The 21,816-nt window shown below is 49.9% G+C and overlaps 1 protein-coding gene across 3 annotated transcripts in view; it reads left to right on the top strand.

Annotated features, from left to right (window-relative positions):
• The first annotated feature begins 631 nt into the window (after positions 1–631).
• The window catches only part of efr3a (EFR3 homolog A (S. cerevisiae)), a 219,416-nt gene continuing 198,231 nt past the window's right edge, over positions 632–21,816 (top strand). Inside the window, exons 1-2 of one of the 3 annotated variants that reach the window (XM_055867573.1) lie at positions 632–769; positions 1,084–1,201. In XM_055867573.1, the coding sequence (XP_055723548.1) occupies positions 1,192–1,201 (10 nt within the window). In that variant the 5' untranslated portion in view covers positions 632–769; positions 1,084–1,191. Of the gene's footprint in view, positions 901–1,042; positions 1,202–21,816 lie in introns of all 3 variants that reach the window. The other 2 variants (XM_055867571.1, XM_055867572.1) reach the window with 2 other exon arrangements.

The following is a 21,816-nucleotide window of genomic DNA, read 5'->3' as shown; positions in this document are numbered from 1 at the left end:
ACATCCTGATATCACCAGGTTCTGACCACCAGATAGTATTTTTTTTCAATTTATTTATTTTTTACATTTACAGTAACGTGTATGTGGATTGTTCTAAAATGTGGTAGATTCATGCAGAAATAGGATCATTTTGTCTGCTAGGATGGCATTGAGGCCTGTCAGTTAGTCTGTTTTAACAGATGCTAGGGATGCCATCTGTGGGATAAAAGCTTTTAATCACAGATAAATCCATTGGACTGTGCAGCAAAGGCATTTAAGAGCTTAAAAAGCAGTCCCTCTGGGAGACTTTCACACGCTTTACCATGCTGATTTCGACTTCACCACTACATCGATAGGCTATCGTTTTTGTAAAAGTAATTGATAGGCCCTACAAAAATTCACTTGGAGTAATACCAAAGAGCAATGACCATTGCTTGTCTGTCTTTGGCAGGCTAAAATGACAGTCATGCATAAACATGGCTCCTGTATGAAAGTTTTGGTACTTGTGGGAGGGACTAATTTAGGTCACACTTCCTTATTGATTGGTTGGCATAAGCAAACGTGACAGTCCCCTTCAAATAATTGTCTGGTAAGAATAACTAACTTGCCATATACCTATATTTTCCCTATTAAACAGAGAAATATGTAATAATTGATATAGTTTAGGAGCGAAGAGGTGACATATCGCTTGAAGAGCAACTCCTACTTCCGTGTTGTCCCTCAATGTAAAGCAGTCCTATTACAGGAAGCTGTAGCCTAATCTGTAGGGGTTAATCCGCGCAGTTTACAGGTATTTAACCATCAAAGTCTTCGAATGTTACATTGTATCGTTGAGCAACATACGTTAGAATCTATATCAATGTTCGTGACATTAGAATCCACCGAGTAATTTTTTTTTTTTTTTTTTAAATACATACATAGGTAGGTTGCGCTATAGTCTATCATATTGCCATTTATGTAGGTGATGTTAAAACGTAGACTTTTGAATAAACCTTTAATTTAGCTTACCCAACGTTTTAGCGAATTTACGACTTGAACTCATGTTCATGATTTAATGTTACAGTGTGCCCTTGATCGACCCTCTTTCAATGTAATTTGATGAAGTGAAGGAGCAGCGATTTCGGAGAATACGGACGATATAAGCTACATGTAGCAAAACAGAAGATTCAATCGCTGCCCACGTCAGAGGAACTGCGGTACATTAGCGGAAGAATGCCAGCGGGTAAGCGAAGTGATTGTTTTTGAAGAATGTTTAAAATTGAACGGTTGTGGTACTTGTTGTCAACAGCGGTAAATTGACGAAGGGGATCGCTTGTTCAACCCATAGCGTATTTCACAATGAGTCATTAGTCCATCCAAAGGTGTTCAAAGCATGGTTTTGATGGAATTATCAGGGCCATCAATAATTGTTTAAAATCGAGCAGACATTTATTGGGTGCACAAGGAAATCGTTCTGTTGCGTCGTCTGTGTGTCGTAACATTTTGTGTTCACTCAACTCAAATATGAGATATTCTATAGGCATTGGTGGAATTAGCCTTGTATATATTAAATTGTGGTGTTTGAATTAGTTGTCAGTACCTTGACTTGAAGACTACGTTTAGGACTGTGGGCAATATGACATAAAATAAAAAAGGTAAACGCTAGGAGCAAAATTAGGCCTGGGTTCTGATTGACAGTTGATGTGTTTGCACGTTCTTGGGTCTAGGTCAAAGATTAAGGGCTGGGTTTAATCTGTATCGCTGACAGGCAACGCACTTTTCACGCCATTTCGATAATTGTGACTTTTTCGTAGGAGACTGCGGTTAGGGTTGGAGAAAATGCTCACCTAACCTGCGACGAAAATCACTGTCTCAAAGTGGCTTGAAAATAATGTGGCCCTATAACTGAATTATGTTCAAAATTTAAAGGTCATTTCTGCAACCAGCGGGAACATTGCCTTCTAAATTGTCGATTGCGCTATACAGCGGATCTTCAAGCTACGGATTGAATAGAGCCCTAATTTGTCTGTAAACCACTCTAAATTCTTCTCACATGCTTCACGATGAAGCTATCTAAACAAATGCATATCTTTTCACAATTTTGAGCCAGGACGTCTTTGAGTCTTAATCCGGAGCAGATATTGAATTTTTTGGGGGAAATGTGGTCACATAAACTGAGGGAGATTTGAACGTAATTATGTTACCAAACTTTGCATCTGCACAGTTCTTCCAGTAAATGTGTTTTTGTGACGTATTCTGTGCACATTTTCGAAGTAGTCCTTGTGCATAAAAGTGTGTGGTTTGTTGAATTTGAAATCAATGTTTTTTTTGTTTTGAGTACATTTTAAAGTGAGAAATCGGAGTCTCCGGATCATTCTGTTACTGTGGAATTACCCAGCTGTAATAACATGATACCCTCATACATTGATATTGTTTAGGCCAATGCATCAGTGGAATATGGCCTGTTTGTGTAAATGCTCAAAGTGTGTGTGTGTGTGTGTGTTAGAACATGGGTTTTCAAACGTTTCTTTCCCCGGCAAAGCGGCGACCCAGGGATGTTTGCAACCCCCCCAAAAATATTCAATTTTATTTTTTCATGAACATATTTGTAGACAGTTTCATTATGTTGACCTCACCACAGTTCATTGGAAGTGTAAACTCGATCATACCTGTCTAGCTATCTTGGCAGCATAGAGAAAATGTTGCTGTTGTAGAGCAAATTTCAGCAATTCAAAATTGTTCTATTGCGCTATAAGACAATTGTTTAGTTTTATAGCTAATGTCCAGCAATTCTATGCATTTTGCCATGGCTAATCCTGTGTTCCTCTGCTTAAACACAAAATCAATGGGCCTTTCTCCTGAATTCCTGTTTTTTGGAATTTCAGATTTTTCCTGACTGTCTAGCTTTTATTTGACTGTTAGTTCTCAAAGATGGTATAATACAAAACGTGTGTGTATGTGGTTTCTTTGCAGCAATTTGACCATGAAGGCCTGACTCACACAGTCTCCTCTGAACAGTTGATGTTGAGATGTGTCTGTTACTTGAACTCTGTGAAGCATTTATGTGGGCTGCAATTTCTGAGTCTGGCAGCTCTAATTCACTGCAGAGGTACCTCTCTGCAGCAGAGGTAACTCTGGGTCTTCCTTTCCTGTGGTGGTCCTCATGAGAGCCAATTTCATCATAGCGCTTGGTGGTTTTTGCGACCGCACTTGAAGAAACCTTCAAAGTTCTTAAACTTCAATCTGAATTGATTGACCTTCATGTCTTAAAGTAATGATGGACTGTCGTTTCTCTTTGCTTATTTGAGCTGTTCTTGCCATAATATGGACTTAGTCCTATTTTGGTAAAATACCATCTTCTGTATACCACCCCTACCATGTCACAACACAACTGATTGGCTCAAAGGCATTAAGACATAAATACATTAACCTTTAACAAGGCACATCTGTTAATTGAAATGCATTCCAGGTGACTGCCTCATGAAGCTGGTTGAGAGAATGCCAAGAGTGTGCAAAGCTGTCAAGGCAAAGGGTAGCTACTTTGAAGAATCTCAAATCTCAAATATTTAGACTTATGACTGGTACCGTATATCTGCTAAATGACTTAAATGTAAATGTTAAAGAGAACACAATCAGAAGATATATCTGGTTTGGGTCATTTAAGTTGACACTGAAACTGAAAATTACCACTTAGACGCCCCGCCTAAGAATTCTCTACACAGAAAAACCCCTGTAATTAGCTCCAGTGCCTGTAATTTCCTCCATATTAAAGGGATGGTTTGAGATTTTGTCAATGAAGCCATTTATCTACTCATTAACACCTAAAGTGTTAAGCACCTCAATTAAGTAATTAGCCAAGACAAAAGAGTTGCCATTATGTCCGCCAAGGCTTGACTGAAGCTGGGGAAGTTATATAAAAAAAAAAAAGGCTCCTCAGCTGATTGGTGTAGTGCTTAGTTTTTTTGTCTTCCCATTGTTTCCCTGCACACTATTGTTCAGCTGACAACTCCACATGTTCCCTGTTTCGAAGTGTAGGCCTAAATGTTTTCCACAGACGAAGGCCTTGTTTACACTGAAGACTGATAGAGATGACAATTTTGATTGTTTTTGAACCTTCCCTTGGGTGAAGTTGCCCTAGAGGGCCTGGACACTGATCTTGGGTCAGTGTAGCATTTTCCCAACTGGTTGATCGACAAATGAGGCCCATTGAGTGGCCCCATTGTTGAAGGGCGGGACTATGATCTGTTTACACACACTATTCATTCTTGAGGTTGTGCAGTGTCTACTGGCTTTATCTTCTCACTGGTAGTCCATGATTCAATGAATTACAGGTCTTTCAATCATTGAATTTAAGGTCCTTAATTCACCAACAAGTCCACACACACATCTGGGTTGTGACTGGTAGGGAAGAAACATTTTGAAATGGCGAGGTACTACCTGAACTTGTTAGATAAGTGACGTTCCTTTTTAATTTTAGTTTAGCGCACCTTACTGAACAGGATCCTGGTTTTTCAAGTGTAGGCCCAAATCCTTTTTAGACAAATTCCAGACTTACGCGTGTGTCACCAGACTCAATTACCGGGATGGCTAACTCTGGAAATCAGAGTTAAAGCATTTTCGTTTAAAGGTGCATGTTTTGGTGCCGCTAGGGCAGTTCAGACGGCTGGTTGATTACTTATCTTAAATTGCTTGTAAATATTGTATGTTTTTTATTACGTTGGAATTGTAAATATTGTGTGCTGGGCGCCTTTGCAAAGGAAGCTTTGGTCTCAATGGGATTTCCCTGTTTCATTCCAAGTGCATTTATTTATTATTTTTTTAACCTTTTTATTTAAACAGAAGCAAACAAGCCTAAACGGGGAGGGACCTACCTAAATTTGTCAATTTTAAGAAACTCATTTGTTTTCTGGTACGAAATGTTTTTCAACGTTGTACATTAATGAATACACCCCATAGTAGCGTTGCACCCCTGGAAAACTGGTCACATTCAGTAGCACACAATGTTAGGGCACCGAAACCTCTCCAATCAGAACCGTTTCTCCTATATGTGCCTGCTGAATACAACCCTGGTCAAGTTTTGCAACTTTGAAATGAGTCAACTGATGTCGAAGCTTATTACACATGAAATTCCGCTATGTCTAGATGCATCCCGAAATGTAATGGCGGTTGCTTCAAATTGCAAAGTCACTCGCCTTTTCTCCATTGTTACTATTGTCTTTGTGTATAGAAAACTTAACACGGGCTTCTTTGCTAATTCAATGGAGTCAAGGGATGATGGGGCTTGCCAGAGAATGGATTTGATATACATACACCCTGCTGCCTGTCTTTGAGATGCTAATTGTGAAACTCAAATGCATTAAAAAGGAAACTCTTACATTGGGCTGCATTGTTTTGATCTTCTACTAAGGAATTGGATGTTTGACGGTACAGGCACATTAAGGATCATTCTCCCTTTTTCGCAAGCTGTAATTTGTATTCATCGCCAAAGACTCATTCGGTAAAGAAGGATTTGGCTTAAGTATATATAAATCTTAATGCTTTTCCATCGCCTATGTCACGTTGCATCTTTTTGGGAATGGAATTGTATGCTTGTGTGGGATAAGGTGACATTTCCTGTTTTGGGGGATTTTCACTTTTTAAAGTAGACCTATTTTTGTGTATGTGTGCGCGCATGTGTGTTTCGTGGTTCACTGGGTCTTTGTCATTATTTTTGCAGAGCGGATTGTTGAAGTAAACACTAACATTATAACCCACTGCAAAGAGTTGTCCCTGGTCTGCCTCCTGCATTGTACTACACAGAGCACCAAGGATGCCAGGTGAAGCCAAGCATATAAGCGCAGTGTTAGTATGACCAGCTTGCAAAATCAGCAGTGAAATGTAAGCGAACACTTAAGTTATTAAGCTAACACAAGTAGCTTGTGTGTTTGAAATATTTGGCCTATTGGTGATGTTGGCATGGCTAGCCTCAGGAAAGTAGGTTACACGGGCATTAACTTATTGCGTGAAGAATGTATTTCCATAGCTTATCAGAGGGTGAGAGCTCCCAAATACTTTGATACTGATGGTATAGGCTACTGCTAGCTGGCTGCTAGCTGTCTGGGTGGGTAGGTGGCTGGCTAGCTGTCTGGGTGGGTAGGTGGCTGGCAGCTAGCTGTCTGGGTGGGTAGGTGGCTGGCAGCTAGCTGTCTGGGTGGGTAGGTGGCTGGCAGCCAGCTGTCTGGTTGGGTAGGTGGCTGGCAGCCAGCTGTCTGGTTGGGTAGGTAGGTGGCTGGCAGCCAGCTGTCTGGTTGGGTAGGTAGGTGGCTAGCAGCCAGCTGTCTGGTTGGGTAGGTAGGTGGCTAGCAGCCAGCTGTCTGGTTGGGTAGGTAGGTGGGTAGGTAGGTGGCTAGCAGCCAGCTGTCTGGTTGGGTAGGTAGGTAGGTGGCTGGCTAGCTGGCTAGCTAGCTAGCTGTCTGGTTGGGTAGGTAGGTGGCTGGCTAGCTGGCTAGCTAGCTGTCTGGGTGGGTAGCTGGCTGGCTGGCTAGCTGTCTGGGTGGGTAGGTGGCTAGCTGTCTGGGTAGGTGGGTGGCTGGCTTGCTGGCTGGCTAGCTAGCTGTCTGTGTAGGTAGGTGGCTAGTTGTCTGTGTGGCTGGCTGGCTGTCTGGGTGGATGGCTGGCTGTCTGGGTGGCTGGATGTCTAGGTGGCTGTCTGTGTGTGTGGTTAGCTGTGTGGGTGGGTAGGTGGCTGGCTGGGTACGTAGGTGGCTGAGTGGGTAGGTGGCTGGTTGGCTGTCTGTGTGGGCAGGTGGCTGGCTTACCAGCTGTCTGGGTAGGTAGGTGGCTGGTGGTCTGGGTAGGTAGGTGGCTGGCTGGGTGGGTAGGTGGCTGGCTGGGTGGGCAGGTGGCTAGCTGTCTCGGTGGGGAGGTGGCTGGTGGTCTGGGTAGGTAGGTGGCTGGCTGGCTGGCTGGCTGCCTGGGTGGGTAGGTGGCTAGCTGTCTGTGTGTGTAGGTGGCTGTCTGGGTTGGTAGGTCGCTGGCTAGCTTTCTGGGTTGGTAGGTCGCTGGCTAGCTTTCTGGGTTGGTAGGTCGCTGGCTAGCTTTCTGGGTTGGTAGATCGCTGGCTAGCTGTCTGGGTGGGCAGGTGGCTGTCTGGGTGGGCAGGTGGCTGTCTGGGTGGGCAGGTGGCTGGCTGGCTGTCTGGGTGGGTAGGTGGCTAGCTGTCTGGGTGGGTAGGTAGGTGGCTAGCTGTCTGGGTGGGTAGGTAGGTGGCTAGCTGTCTGGGTGGGTAGGTAGGTGGCTAGCTGTCTGGGTGGGTAGGTAGGTGGCTAGCTGTCTGGGTGGGTAGGTAGGTGGCTAGCTGTCTGGGTGGGTAGGTTGCTGGCTAGCTGTCTGGGTGGGTAGGTTGCTGGCTAGCTGTCTGGGTGGGTAGGTTGCTGGCTAGCTGTCTGGGTGGGTAGGTTGCTGGCTAGCTGTCTGGGTGGGTAGGTTGCTGGCTAGCTGTCTGGGTGGGTAGGTTGCTGGCTAGCTGTCTGGGTGGGTAGGTTGCTGGCTAGCTGTCTGGGTGGGTAGGTTGCTGGCTAGCTGTCTGGGTGGGTAGGTTGCTGGCTAGCTGTCTGGGTGGGTAGGTTGCTGGCTAGCTGTCTGGGTGGGTAGGTTGCTGGCTAGCTGTCTGGGTGGGTAGGTTGCTGGCTAGCTGTCTGGGTGGGTAGGTTGCTGGCTAGCTGTCTGGGTGGGTAGGTTGCTGGCTAGCTGTCTGGGTGGGTAGGTTGCTGGCTAGCTGTCTGGGTGGGTAGGTTGCTGGCTAGCTGTCTGGGTGGGTAGGTTGCTGGCTAGCTGTCTGGGTGGGTAGGTTGCTGGCTAGCTGTCTGGGTGGGTAGGTTGCTGGCTAGCTGTCTGGGTGGGTAGGTTGCTGGCTGGCTGTCTGGGTGGGTAGGTTGCTGGCTGGCTGTCTGGGTGGGTAGGTTGCTGGCTGGCTGTCTGGGTGGGTAGGTTGCTGGCTGGCTGTCTGGGTGGGTAGGTAGGTGGTTGGCTTTCTGGGTGGGTAGGTAGGTGGTTGGCTTTCTGGGTGGGTAGGTGGCTGGCTGGCTTTCTGGGTGGGTAGGTGGCTGGCTGGCTGTCTGGGTGGGTAGGTGGCTGGCTAGCTGTCTGGGTGGGTAGGTGGCTGGCTAGCTGTCTGGGTGGGTAGGTGGCTGGCTAGCTGTCTGGGTGGGTAGGTGGCTGGCTAGCTAGCTGTCTGGGTGGGTAGGTGGCTGGCTAGCTAGCTGTCTGGGTGGGTAGGTGGCTGGCTGGCTGGCTGGCTGTCTGGGTGGGCAGGTGGCTGGCTGGCCTGTCTGTGTGCCTGGCAAGCGAGCTAGCTGTCTGGGTGGGTAGGTGGCTAGCTGTCTGGGTGGGTAGGTGGCTAGCTGTCTGGGTGGGTAGGTGGCTGGCTGTCTGGGTGGGTAGGTGGCTGGCTGTCTCGGTGGGCAGGTGCCTGGCTGGCTAGCAGTCTCGGTGGGCAGGTGCCTGGCTGGCTAGCAGTCTCGGTGGGGAGGTGGCTGGTTGGCTGGCAAGCGAGCTAGCTGTCTAGGTGGGTAGGTGGCTGGGCAGGTGGCTGGCTGGCTGGCTAGCTGTCTCGGTGGCGAGGTGTCTGGCTGGCTGGCTAGCTGTCTGGGTGGGTAGGTGGCTGGCTGGCATGCTAGCTGTCTGGGTGGGTAGGTGGCTAGCTGTCAGGGTGGGTGGGTAGTTGGCTAGCTGTCTGGGTGGGTAGGTGGCTGGTTAGCTGTCTTGGTGGGTAGGTGGCTGGTTAGCTGTTTTGGTGGGTAGGTGGCTGGTTAGCTGTCTGGGTGGGTAGGTGGCTGGCTAGCTGTCTGGGTGGGTGGTTAGTTGGTTAGCTGTCTTGGTGGCTGGTTAGCTGTCTTGGTGGCTGGTTAGCTCTCTTGGTGGGTAGGTGGCTGGCTAGCTGTCTTGGTGGGTAGGTGGCTGGCTGGATGGGTAGGTGGCTGGCTAGCTGTCTGGGTGGGTAGGTGGCTGGCTAGCTGTCTGGGTGGGTAGGTGGCTGGCTAGCTGTCTGGGTGGGTAGGTGGCTGTCTGGGTGGGCAGGTGGCTGGCTGGCTGTCTGGGTGGGCAGGTGGCTGGTTGGCTGGCAAGCGAGCTAGCCGGGTGGGTGGGTGGGTGGGTAGGTTGCTGGCTGTCTGGGTGGGCAGGTGGCTGGTTGGCTGGCAAGCGAGCTAGCTTGCTGTCTGGGTGGGGAGGTGGCTGGCTGGCTATCTCTCTGGGTGGGTATGTGGCTAGCTGTCTGGGTGGGTGGGTGGGTAGGTAGCTGGCTGGTTGTCTGGGTAGGTATGTGGGTGGCTGGCTGGCTGGCTAGCTGTCTCGGTGGGGAGGTGTCTGGGTGGCTGGTTGGCTGGCAAGCGAGCTAGCTAGCTGTCTGGGTGGGTAGGTGGCTGGCTGTCTCGGTGGGGAGGTGGCTGGTTGTCTGGGTAGGTAGGTGGCTGGCTGGCCGGCTGCCTGGGTGGGTAGGTGGCTAGCTGTCTGTGTGTGTAGGTGGCTGTCTGGGTTGGTAGGTCGCTGGCTAGCTTTCTGGGTTGGTAGGTCGCTGGCTAGCTGTCTGGGTGGGTAGGTTGCTGTCTGGGTGGGCAGGTGGGTAGGTGGCTGGCTGTCTGGGTGGGTAGGTGGCTGGCTGTCTGGGTGGGTAGGTGGCTAGCTGTCTGGGTGGGTAGGTGGCTAGCTGTCTGGGTGGGTAGGTGGCTAGCTGTCTGGGTGGGTAGGTGGCTAGCTGTCTGGGTGGGTAGGTGGCTGGCTGGTTGGGTAGGTTGCTGGCTAGCTGTCTGGGTGGGTAGGTCACCAGCTGTCTGTGTGGGTAGGTTGCTGGCTATCTGGGTAGGTGGCTGGCTGAGTGGGTAGGTAGGTGGCTGGCTGGCTGTGTGGGTGGGTAGGTGGTTGGCTTTCTGGGTGGGTAGGTGGCTGTTAGCTGTCTGGGTGGGTAGGTGGCTGTTAGCTGTCTGGGTGGGTAGGTGGCTGTTAGCTGTCTGGGTGGGTAGGTGGCTGTTAGCTGTCTGGGTGGGTAGGTGGCTGTTAGCTGTCTGGGTGGGTAGGTGGCTGGCTAGCTGTCTGGGTGGGTAGGTGGCTGGCTAGCTGTCTGGGTGGGTAGGTGGCTGTCTGGGTGGGCAGGTGGCTGGCTGGCTGTCTGGGTGGGCAGGTGGCTGGTTGGCTGGCAAGCGAGCTAGCTGGGTGGGTGGGTGGGTAGGTTGCTGGCTGTCTGGGTGGGCAGGTGTCTGGGTGGCTGGTTGGCTGGCAAGCGAGCTAGCTTGCTGTCTGGGTGGGGAGGTGGCTGGCTGGCTGGCTGGCTATCTCTCTGGGTGGGTAGGTGGCTAGCTGTCTGGGTGGGTAGGTGGCTAGCTGTCTGGTGGGTAGGTGGCTAGCTGTCTGGGTGGGTAGGTGGCTAGCTTTCTGGGTGGGTAGGTGGCTAGCTGTCTGGGTGGGTAGGTGGCTAGCTGTCTGGGTGGGTAGGTGGCTAGCTGTCTGGGTGGGTAGGTGGCTGGCTGGTTGGGTAGGTTGCTGGCTAGCTGTCTGGGTGGGTAGGTCACCAGCTGTCTGTGTGGGTAGGTTGCTGGCTATCTGGGTAGGTGGCTGGCTGGCTGTGTGGGTGGGTAGGTGGTTGGCTTTCTGGGTGGGTAGGTGGCTGTTAGCTGTCTGGGTGGGTAGGTGGCTGTTAGCTGTCTGGGTGGGTAGGTGGCTGTTAGCTGTCTGGGTGGGTAGGTGGCTGGCTAGCTGTCTGGGTGGGTAGGTGGCTGGCTAGCTGTCTGGGTGGGTAGGTGGCTGGCTGGCTGGCTGTCTGGGTGGGCAGGTGGCTGGCTGGCCTGTCTGTGTGCCTGGCAAGCGAGCTAGCTGTCTTTGTGGGTAGGTGGCTAGCTGTCTGGGTGGGTAGGTGGCTGGCTGGTTGTCTGGTTGGGTAGGTGGCTGGCTGTTCCGATGGGCAGGTGCCTGGCTGGCTAGCAGTCTCGATGGGCAGGTGCCTGGCTGGCTAGCAGTCTCGATGGGCAGGTGCCTGGCTGGCTAGCAGTCTCGGTGGGGAGGTGTCTGGGTGGCTGGTTGGCTGGCAAGCGAGCTAGCTGTCTGGGTGGGTAGGTGGCTGGCTGGCTGTGTGGCTGGGCAGGTGGCTGGCTGGCTGGCTAGCTGTCTCGGTGGCGAGGTGTCTGGCTGTCTGGCTAGCTGTCTGGGTGGGTAGGTTGCTGGCTGTCTGGGTGGGCAGGTGTCTGGGTGGCTGGTTGGCTGGCAAGCGAGCTAGCTTGCTGTCTGGGTGGGGAGGTGGCTGGCTGGCTGGCTGGCTATCTCTCTGGGTGGGTAGGTGGCTAGCTGTCTGGGTGGGTAGGTGGCTAGCTGTCTGGGTGGGTAGGTGGCTAGCTGTCTGGGTGGGTAGGTGGCTAGCTTTCTGGGTGGGTAGGTGGCTAGCTGTCTGGGTGGGTAGGTGGCTAGCTGTCTGGGTGGGTAGGTGGCTAGCTGTCTGGGTGGGTAGGTGGCTGGCTGGTTGGGTAGGTTGCTGGCTAGCTGTCTGGGTGGGTAGGTCACCAGCTGTCTGTGTGGGTAGGTTGCTGGCTATCTGGGTAGGTGGCTGGCTGGCTGTGTGGGTGGGTAGGTGGTTGGCTTTCTGGGTGGGTAGGTGGCTGTTAGCTGTCTGGGTGGGTAGGTGGCTGTTAGCTGTCTGGGTGGGTAGGTGGCTGTTAGCTGTCTGGGTGGGTAGGTGGCTGGCTAGCTGTCTGGGTGGGTAGGTGGCTGGCTAGCTGTCTGGGTGGGTAGGTGGCTGGCTGGCTGGCTGTCTGGGTGGGCAGGTGGCTGGCTGGCCTGTCTGTGTGCCTGGCAAGCGAGCTAGCTGTCTTTGTGGGTAGGTGGCTAGCTGTCTGGGTGGGTAGGTGGCTGGCTGGTTGTCTGGTTGGGTAGGTGGCTGGCTGTTCCGATGGGCAGGTGCCTGGCTGGCTAGCAGTCTCGATGGGCAGGTGCCTGGCTGGCTAGCAGTCTCGATGGGCAGGTGCCTGGCTGGCTAGCAGTCTCGGTGGGGAGGTGTCTGGGTGGCTGGTTGGCTGGCAAGCGAGCTAGCTGTCTGGGTGGGTAGGTGGCTGGCTGGCTGTGTGGCTGGGCAGGTGGCTGGCTGGCTGGCTAGCTGTCTCGGTGGCGAGGTGTCTGGCTGTCTGGCTAGCTGTCTGGGTGGGTAGGTGGCTGGCTGGCATGCTAGCTGTCTGGGTGGGTAGGTGGCTAGCTGTCAGGGTGGGTGGGTAGTTGGTTAGCTGCCTGGGTGGGTAGGTGGCTGGTTAGCTGTCTTGGTGGGTAGGTGGCTGGTTAGCTGTCTGGGTGGGTAGGTGGCTGGTTAGCTGTCTGGGTGGGTAGGTGGCTGGCTAGCTGTCTGGGTGGGTGGGTAGTTGGTTAGCTGTCTTGGTGGGTAGGTGGCTGGTTAGCTGTCTTGGTGGCTGGTTAGCTGTCTTGGTGGGTAGGTGGCTGGCTAGCTGTCTTGGTGGGTAGGCGGCTGGCTGGATGGGTAGGTGGCTGGCTAGCTGGCTGGCTGGCTGGCTGGCTAGCTGTCTGGGTGGGTAGGTGGCTGGCTAGCTGTCTGGTTGGGTAGGAGGCTGTCTGGATGGGCAGGTGGCTGGCTGGCTGGCTGTCTGGGTGGGCAGGTAGCTAGCTCGCTTGCCAGCCAACCAGCCACCTGCCCACCCAGACAACCAGCCAGCCACCTACCCACCCAGACAGCTAGCTCGCTTGCCAGCCAACCAGCCGTCTGGGTGGGTAGGTGGCTGGCTGGATGGGTAGGTGGCTGGCTAGCTGTCTGGGTGGGTAGATGGCTGGCTGGATGGGTAGGTGGCTGGCTAGCTGTCTGGGTGGGTAGGTGGCTGTCTGGATGGGCAGGTGGCTGGTTGGCTGGCAAGCGAGCTAGCTGTCTGGGTAGGTGGCTGGCTGTCTGGGTGGGCAGGTGGCTGGTTGGCTGGCAAGCGAGTTAGCTTGCTGTCTGGATGGGGAGGTGGCTGGCTGGCTGGCTGGCTGGCTGGCTGGCTGGCTATCTGTCTGGGTGGGTATGTGGCTAGCTGTCTGGGTGGGTGGGTAGGTAGCTGGCTGGTTGTCTAGGTAGGTATGTGGGTGGCTGGCTGACTGGCTGGCTGGCTAGCTGTCTCGGTGGGGAGGTGTCTGGGTGGCTGGTTGGCTGGCAAGCTAGCTAGCTAGCTGTCTGGGTGGGTAGGTGGCTGGCTGGATGGGCAGGTGGCTGGCTGGATGGGCAGGTGGCTGGCTGGATGGGTAGGTGGCTGGCTGGATGTCTGGGTGGGTAGGTGGCTGTCTGGGTGGGTAGGTGGCTGGCTGGTTGTCTGGGTGGGTAGGTGGCTGGCTGTCTGGGCGGGCAGGTGTCTGGGTGGCTGGTTGGCTGGCAAGCGAGCTAGCTTGCTGTCTGGGTGGGGAGGTGGCTGTCTGGGTGGGTAGGTGGCTAGCTTTCTGGGTGGGTAGGTGGCTGGCTGGTTGTCTGGGTGGGCAGGTGGCTGGTTGTCTGGCAAGCGAGCTAGCTGTCTGGGTGGGTAGGTGGCTGGGTGGGTGGGTGGGTGGGTAGGTGGCTGGCTGGCTGGCTGGGTGGGTAGATGGGTGGCTGGCTGGCTGGGTGGGTAGGTGGGTGGGTGGCTGGCTGGGTGTGTAGGTGGGTGGGTGGCTGGCTGGGTTGGTAGGTCGCTGGCTAGCTTTCTGGGTGGGTATTTTGCTGGCTGGCTAGCTCACTGTCTGGGTGGGTAGGTGGCTGGCTGGCTGTGTAGCTGTCTGGGTTGGTAGGTAGGTGGCTGGCTGGCTGTGTAGCTGTCTGGGTAGGTATCTGGCTGGCTAGCTCGCTGTCTGGGTGGGTGGGTGGGTAGGTGGCTGGCTGGCTGGCTGGCTAGCTAGTTGTCTGAGTGGGTAGGTGGCTGGTCCTCGGGACCAAAATGGGTGCACATTTTTTGTTTTTTCCCTAGAACTACACAGCTGAACTACACGGGTTTGTAGTTCGAAGGTAAAAACTAAAATGTGCACCCATTTGGGTCCCCAGGACCAGGATTAAGAAACACTGACCTGTCTAATCAAAATGTTTGCATTTATTGATTAACCCGAGTGAAACCTGCGCTTCAACTAATGCCTATCATCGCTTCTATAAAAAATCCCCTGATGTGTTCTCACATGACATCTTATCAGTCTTTTTAATCTCGTCTGTCTGGCAAACCAGCTTCACCACATGCACAGTGCATTGTTCAATACTAACTGTTTGCCTTGGGTGTGTGCACTATAAAGACATGCTACGCTCTCCTTTGCACTATAGGCTGAACAAGCTGAGATGTGCTGATCAAGTCCATACAGCTGTGACTCATTGGCTAATTAAGGGTATAATTGACCGTACAATTACATCGAAATATGTGTTACATAACCTGCATGTGTTGTACTGACTTACGTTACAACAAATAATGTAATCACACCAGATAGTGTATTAAAGGGGTGGTTCTCAATTTTACATTGCATGGGGTTTTGGTCCAACATATTTATTTTTATATCTGCAATTAACTATCCCTTAACTTTTTACAAGTTAGGATTCCTTGGGCTCTTTGCAATCACGGTTTTTCTCATTGTAAAATGCCCTTGCCTTTCCTCCAGTTATACTCAATGTACATCTCTGGAAGAGAAACATCGAAGGGCTCTGGTAAAGGACTCTCTAACAATGCCACCCAGGACTCAAATCAGTGTCAGGCTGGGCTATTGTGCTGAATAGATGGGCATGGAACTGCAGCTACTGCCTTTAGCCACCTGGGTCTGTTGTTAATTTGACACACAACCTAGATGCCACAATCTCTACTACTTCATAACCGGACCGTTCCCACACTAGAGTAATTACTCTTCAATGGATGATTTAAAAACCTGCAGATGACCTAATTTGGCCAAATACCGGGTCCAAAACTAGCCAGTGAATATTGTCATTTCTAACCGCCTGCCCAGTAATGGGACAGCCCTGCATCTTGTGCAGTAGCTCAAACAAACACATTTGCAGCTGCCAAATGAGGGCATACAGTAGGGAACTACCACCATAGCCACCCCGGCTAGGCTGCTGCTGCTGCAGTGCTGCTATCTGCACCGTTCAGCGAGGAGAACCGAAGCACTGCAAGGTCAGAGCTGAGGCTCACAGGGAGAGAGGGGGGGGGGAAAGTCAGAGGTGTAGGTACCTGCCAGGTCCTATGCAAACCACTCCCCAGCGAGTCACTCACTATAGGTGACGAGATGGATTCGGAGAACGACTCTGGTAAGATGCCTTTAAGAAAAATATATATTTTGTGCCTGGGGGTGGGGTGTATGATGAAGTTGGGAGCAAGGGACGTGCTCTTGTTTGTGTACTTTTTGAAAGTGAAAATGCAGTAGCTGCAAAGGCCCCTATCGATACGCCCGCTTTTGTAATCTGTTAGTAGTCCACTTTGTCATGACTCCCAAATGGCAGCTTATTCCCTATGCAGAGCACTACTTTTAACCAAGGCCCAAGGGATCTCCAACTCTGGTCCTGGGAGAGCTATACTGGGTCTGTACTGGCTTTGGTTCCAGCCTAGTACTAAACCACCTGAGACAAGGTCCAAGACCTTGATTATTTGAAGTTGGTTATTTAAAGCTGGCGTTTAACAGAAACCTGCACTCCTAGTAGCTCCCCAGGACCATATCCCCCTTTCCGCTGTTCTAGTCTCGAACTTACCTCTTTCGGTTTTAGTTACCTTTTTTTTTTATACACGGTATTTATGTAAGCTTTTTCCGTCATAAAACAACATTCTGTCATGGCGACTATTTTAGATGACGAATAAGATGTTTGTGACACAGCTTTCTAAACCACTCCCCTTTTCACTATATGCATTCCCCATTCTACCTCTTCCCCTCCTGACTTACCAGTAAATCCAACTTCTCCTTTTGTCAAGATTTTGTGAATCAGTGAGAGATTTCCTAGTCCCTTTGCAGATACACAGCAGGGACCATCCCCGCTTTTAGCCACCTGATGTATTGAATGATAATGAACCACCAGATTGAAAAAATTCAAATCAGTGTTTCTTATTGAACAATGTGATTATAGTCACCTAGGTAGTCCCTCTTCGTCTGTCCATTTTCCTCAATTTGATGCCTTATGAACACAAACCAGCTATTTTAAAGAAAAGAGGACACCTCTGTTTTTGTTTGACGCCACACTGAATTACCCAGGTGTCCTTGTCCCTTGTGACTGGAGATGTGCAATTGGGTGCTGTGCTGCTGCGTTAAAACTGCTCAAACCCAGGAGGTCATCTGTTGTCTTTCACGCTCAAATGCCCCTTAGACACACGCACCCTCACCAGCCAGACTGCTGCCAGACACACAAGCCCGAAGCCTATATTCTCGTTTCCTACCCCTCAAGGTGCTCTCTGTCAACGGACTGTCCCCAGCCTGGGTTCACAGCTTTTAAACCTGCTGCGACTCTACCAACGTGATATACAGATATACAACCCCTTGACTTTTTCCACATTTTAGTTCCGGTACAACCTTTAGTTTTAAAATGTTCCTCATCAATTTTAGAATATCTACACACAATACCCCATAATGACAAAGTGATAAATAACTGGTATTTAGAAATGTTTGGAAATTAATAAAAAATAGATACCTTATTTACATAATTATTCAGACTCTTTGTTGTTTCCATTGAGCGTCCTTGATGTTTCTACAACTTGATTGGAGTCCACCTGTGGTCATCTCAATTGATTGGACATGATTTGGAAAGGCACACAGCTGTCTATATAAGGTCCCACAGTTGACAGTGCAAAGACCAAGCCATGAGGTCGAAAGAATTTTCAATAGAGCTCCGAGACAGGATTGTGTTGAAGCACAGATCTGGGGATGGGTAATACAAACTGTCTGCAGCATTGAAGTTCCCCAAGAACACAGTGGCCTCCACCATTCTTACATGCAAGATGTTTGGAACCACTGAGAGCTAGAGCTCTCTGAGCTGGCTGACTGGCCAAACTGAGCAATCGGGGAAGGAGGGCCTTGGTCAGGGAGGTGGCCATGAACCCGATAGTCACTCTGACAGAGCTCCAGAGTTCCTCTGTGGAGATGGGAGAACCTTCAAGAAGGACAACCATCTCTGCAGCACTCCACCAATGAGGCCTTTCTGGTAGAGTGGCCAGATGGTTGCCACTCTTCAGTAAAAGGCACATGACTGCCCTCTTGGAGTTTGCCAAAAGGCAACTAAAGGACTCGGACCATGAGAAATTAGATTTTCTGGTCTGATTGCCAAGTGTCACATCTGGAGGAAACCTGGCACCATCCCTACAGTGAAGCATGGTGGTGGCAGCATCATGCTGTGGGGATATTTTTCACCGGCAGGGACTGGGAGACTAGTCAGGATCGAGGAAAAGATGAACGGAGTAAAGTACAATGATCCTTGATGAAAACCTGCTCAGGACCTCGGAAGGTGAACCTTCAGCCCAGTCTAACAGGACCACGACCCTAAGCACACAGCCAAGACAATGCAGGACTGGCTTCGGGACAAGTCTATGAATGTCCTTGAGTGGCCCATACAGAACCCGGACCTGATCCCAATGAAACACCTAAAAATAGCTTTGCAGAGACGTTCCCCATCTAACCTGACAGAGCTCGAGAGACTCTGCAAAGGGAAAAAAAGCATTATACTGAATATAAGTGTAGATATGACAGCATTCAAAAATAGTAAATTGTCAGCTCGTGCTTGTGTGCATAGTCACGCAATTGCATGAGTTGGAATAAGTGTAGTTGTTATCCCTTGTCCTAACAGTTGACGCTATTTCTAACTTTTCCCTTGCTTGACACACTTTTACATACTATTATGCACGACAACCAAACAAAAAGGTATCTGGTTTTCTCTGTCACATTGTCTTGTCATTCTTCAGAACCTGTGCACCACAATGCCTGTGCAGGTGCCTTTTACTAGAGGATAGATTTCCCGTCTCTCTTTGTTCATGACGCCTGCCAGAATTGTTTTCTTTGCAAGCAACTTGTTGCCAATGACCGTGAAGTGAAGAAATTGGACATGGTGACATTTCTCCCCTTCCCAATTTGTAAGGTTCCACAAGCCTCGTCAGCACATTCGCCAACACTCGTTTGTTCACCTGCTGCCCGACGTGGATATTCTTCCAGATATTGAAAGCTGTGCCGCAATGTACAATTATGCACGCTCTGTCTAGCCTACTCCAAGTAGACCTGAGTAGACTGCTTTGATTTGGTGAACTGATATCGGTAACATACCATTTGAAGAGTAAGCCTGTAATTAGAATGGATACAATAGAATGGTCCACCCTGTCCTTCATTCACAATTGGTCATTACATAATTAGGTATCGTTCGCTTCCCCTTGTTCTACAACTCCACCATTCTCCCCATCATACTTTACTGAATTGATTTAATCTGTTATTTCCGTGTAGTTTATGTTCACTCTTGTGGCATATGTCGAGGTGATTATCAGCTGGGCACTGCAATGGCGGTGTGTTTTATATAAACTTATTTAGGAAAAGTGAAGGACTGAGGGGGGGGGCATAACTTAAAAATTGCACGCAAAAAAAAGGGCGCTTTAGCGGTTCTAGTGTTAATTATGGATATTTTGAAATCGTAGTTTGGGGGGAGATGGCCGCCAGTAGTGAATCAATTAGGCCTTGTGTGTGTCTGTAAAATGTCACCCTATTCCCTACATAGTGCACTACTTTTTAGTGTACCATATAAGGAATAGTGCTCGAGCCAGCACAGCACTTTATGAAAGCTTTATGTTTATGGCTATGTGGACGTCACCGAGTGATGGCTTTGCATAATTCACAGCATGCATGATTATGGAGACTGTTTGGATGATACGTTTGCATATTTAGAATTTACATAGCCCCCCCCCCCCCCCCCCCCCCTGTTCTTAATCGCAACAGGCTAAGCCATGTCACACATACCTTCTGACTTTTTTTGGGGGGGGGGGTCAATTGAGTGTATTGCATTTCCTACAGCAATGGGAAATGGAATATAATTACTTTAGCTCTAACCTTTCTGCAACACATGTACACCTTGTAACGGTTTTGACTTGAGGTTATTTCTAGGGGTGCCAGGTAGGTTGAGCCTACCAGAGAAAACATTGGTTTCTCCTTTTAGTTTGGGAGGGAATGAGTCCCATCTGGTCCGTCAAGTCACACCAATACAAAGGACTTATTAAAAGTAAGGATGGAAATATACTTTTCATAAACCCCTTAAAACATTGGAAAGAACTTCAAACAAGTGTATTCTTTTGCGTGGTTGTATTAACAACATAAATGATCACACACACCCACACTCAACAATATAACAAATCAATGCACTTATGATCATTTAGAAATGTCCTGTACCTCGGGCATAAAAAGAGTCCAGCCCGGTAAATGAGTTCAGTGACTCAAGTGACCTTAGTCACGCAACGTTTGTCTGTAGTGTAGAACCAGTATATTCATACACTCAAAATCACACTTATTTTGCAACACAAATATAAAGCGTATCAAAGATGAACCAAAGAATAATACGTCCTCACAACTACATAAATCACAGTATACATCACCCAAACAAATGAAATACCGTGTACAAAAAGTTGTAGTCAGTCGGTCAGTCAGACAATCCGCCAACAGATCTCCAGCGGAGAAAAGGCCACGAAAACCAACGGAGAGTGGTAGTCCACAGACGCACAGAGTGGATCCAATCCTGGGTAAACTCGCTTTAAGGCTACAAAACACACTGTAAGGCAACAAAACAAACAATGATGAAGCTTCATGAACTGAAGGTAGTACACATCCTCATTCATGTCTCAATCACAACTTCACCTTTGCGCAGCTGATGCTGGCTATTTAATGGGAATTAAAGGGGAAGCGCCCTATTAGAAGAAGGAGAAGCACTGAGACGGTTCAGAAATATTCAGGGCCGTCACACACCCCCTCCCCTGGAAAAAGCCGACCATTGCCCGGGAAGGCACCTCTTGGTCGGGGAAACCGAGAAAGGTCTCCTCATCACTTTCCTCTACAAAAATATTCATTACTTTTTGGCGCTCACGCTCCTCAACTGAGGGGTCACAGGCATTAAGGCGTGAGACTTCTGGGTCTGGGAATCCGAGAAAAGTCTCCTCACTTTCCTCTTCAAAGATATCCAGGACCTTGCGGCACTCAATCTCCTCCAATTCCTCAGCCGAGGGGTAACAGGCCTTAAGGCGTGAGACATGGACAACGCGCATATCTTCACCTGTGTCCTCTTTCACCACTCGGTAGTTCAAAGGGCCCATCTGCTCCACAATCCTATATGGTCCTTGCCATTTAGGAGCGAGCTTGGCCGAGAAGAATTGTTCAGCTTTCGAGTAAGGATGAGAGCGAAGCCACACCCGATCACGAAGCTGGAACTGCATGTCTCGTCTGTTCTTATCATAATTTCTCTTCTGCTTGAGTCGAGCCTGGATCATGTTCTTCGAGACAAGAGCTCTCAAGTCGTGGAGATGGACTACCTGGTCATAGCAAGCAGCGTCTGGAGTAAGCTGCTGGGGCTGTAGCACCATCTCCAAGGGTCCTCGGAGGGGACGACTTAGGTTCAGCTCTGCAGGTGTGACTCCAGTGGACTCTTGCACAGCAGAATTCAGGGCAAATCGAAACTCGTGAAGGTGCTTGTCCCAGTGTTTGTGCTGGGTTCCTACATAGGAAGCAACCATCGTCTTCAAGGTTCGATTTACTCTCTCAGTGAGGTTGGTCTGTGGGTGATAGGCCGTGGTCAACTTCTGTCTCAGGTTCCATCTTTGGCAGGTCTCCTCAAAGAGATCAGAGACAAATTGGGAACCTCGATCAGACAGGATGTAATCAGGCACTCCCCAGCGAGTCAGGATCTCTTTCGTAAGGATGTTAGAGACTGTCCTTGCTGTGGCCTGACGCAGGGCAAAGAGCTCCACCCACTTGGAATAGTAATCAACAAAAACAAGCATGTACACATTCTGATTGGAGCTTCTAGGAAATGGACCCATCAAGTCCACTCCTAACATTTCCCAAGGTCGGGTAACCACCGTTTGCTGCAACTTGCCAGCAGGTTTTCTACCTTCTGGTTTGTACATTTGACAAACCTGGCAGTTTCGGATGTGTGACTTCACATCCATGCTCAGATGTGGCCAGTACAGTAATGCTTGCAAACGTTTGTAGGTTTTGAACCTGCCCAAATGACCAGCTAATGGGTCTTCATGGAAATGTTGAAGCAGTTGAAGGCGTAGAGTTTTAGGTATGTACATTTGGTAGAGTGTTCTGTGAGGTAGTTGTACAACTCGGTAGACTTTGTCTTCAATGATGGTCAGCTTTGTGGTAGGGTTGACCATCTTTTCTCCATCTTCTAGGATAGTCTGGTACAAAGCCTGTACTTCTGGATCATCCTGTTGGGCTTTCCAAATGACCTCATCAGAGATGGGAAAGTCAGTTTTGGGTGAGTCTCGACTGCTAGACAGGACAGTAGCACATGTAAGATGAGGGCCACCATTATCACAAGCAGGAGCTCTGGATAAGGCATCTGGAACAGTGTTGTATTTTCCTTTCCTGTATTCTACTGCAAAGGTGAACTCTTGCAACCGTAGAGCCCATCTGATGAGCCTGGTGCTTGGTTTGTTGGTCTTGAACACCCACACAAGGGAGGAATGGTCAGTGACCACAGTGAAGTGTCTTCCCTCCAGGTAGTACCTCCACTTTTCCAAAGCCCAGACAACTGCAAGGCACTCTTGCTCGGTTGTGGAGTAGTTCCGTTCTGCTCCATTCAATGTCCGACTGGCGAACGCTAACACTTCTTCAGTACCAAGTCCAGTCTGTTGGACTAGGACAGCACCAAGTCCAACATCACTTGCATCAGTGTAAACAACAAAAGGGCAATCAAAG

This window comes from Salvelinus fontinalis, chromosome 17 (genome assembly GCF_029448725.1).
Source record: "Salvelinus fontinalis isolate EN_2023a chromosome 17, ASM2944872v1, whole genome shotgun sequence".
NCBI lineage: Eukaryota > Metazoa > Chordata > Actinopteri > Salmoniformes > Salmonidae > Salvelinus > Salvelinus fontinalis.
The sequence above is the reverse complement of the archived record's forward strand: the minus strand, read 5'-3'. Positions and strand labels throughout refer to the sequence as shown.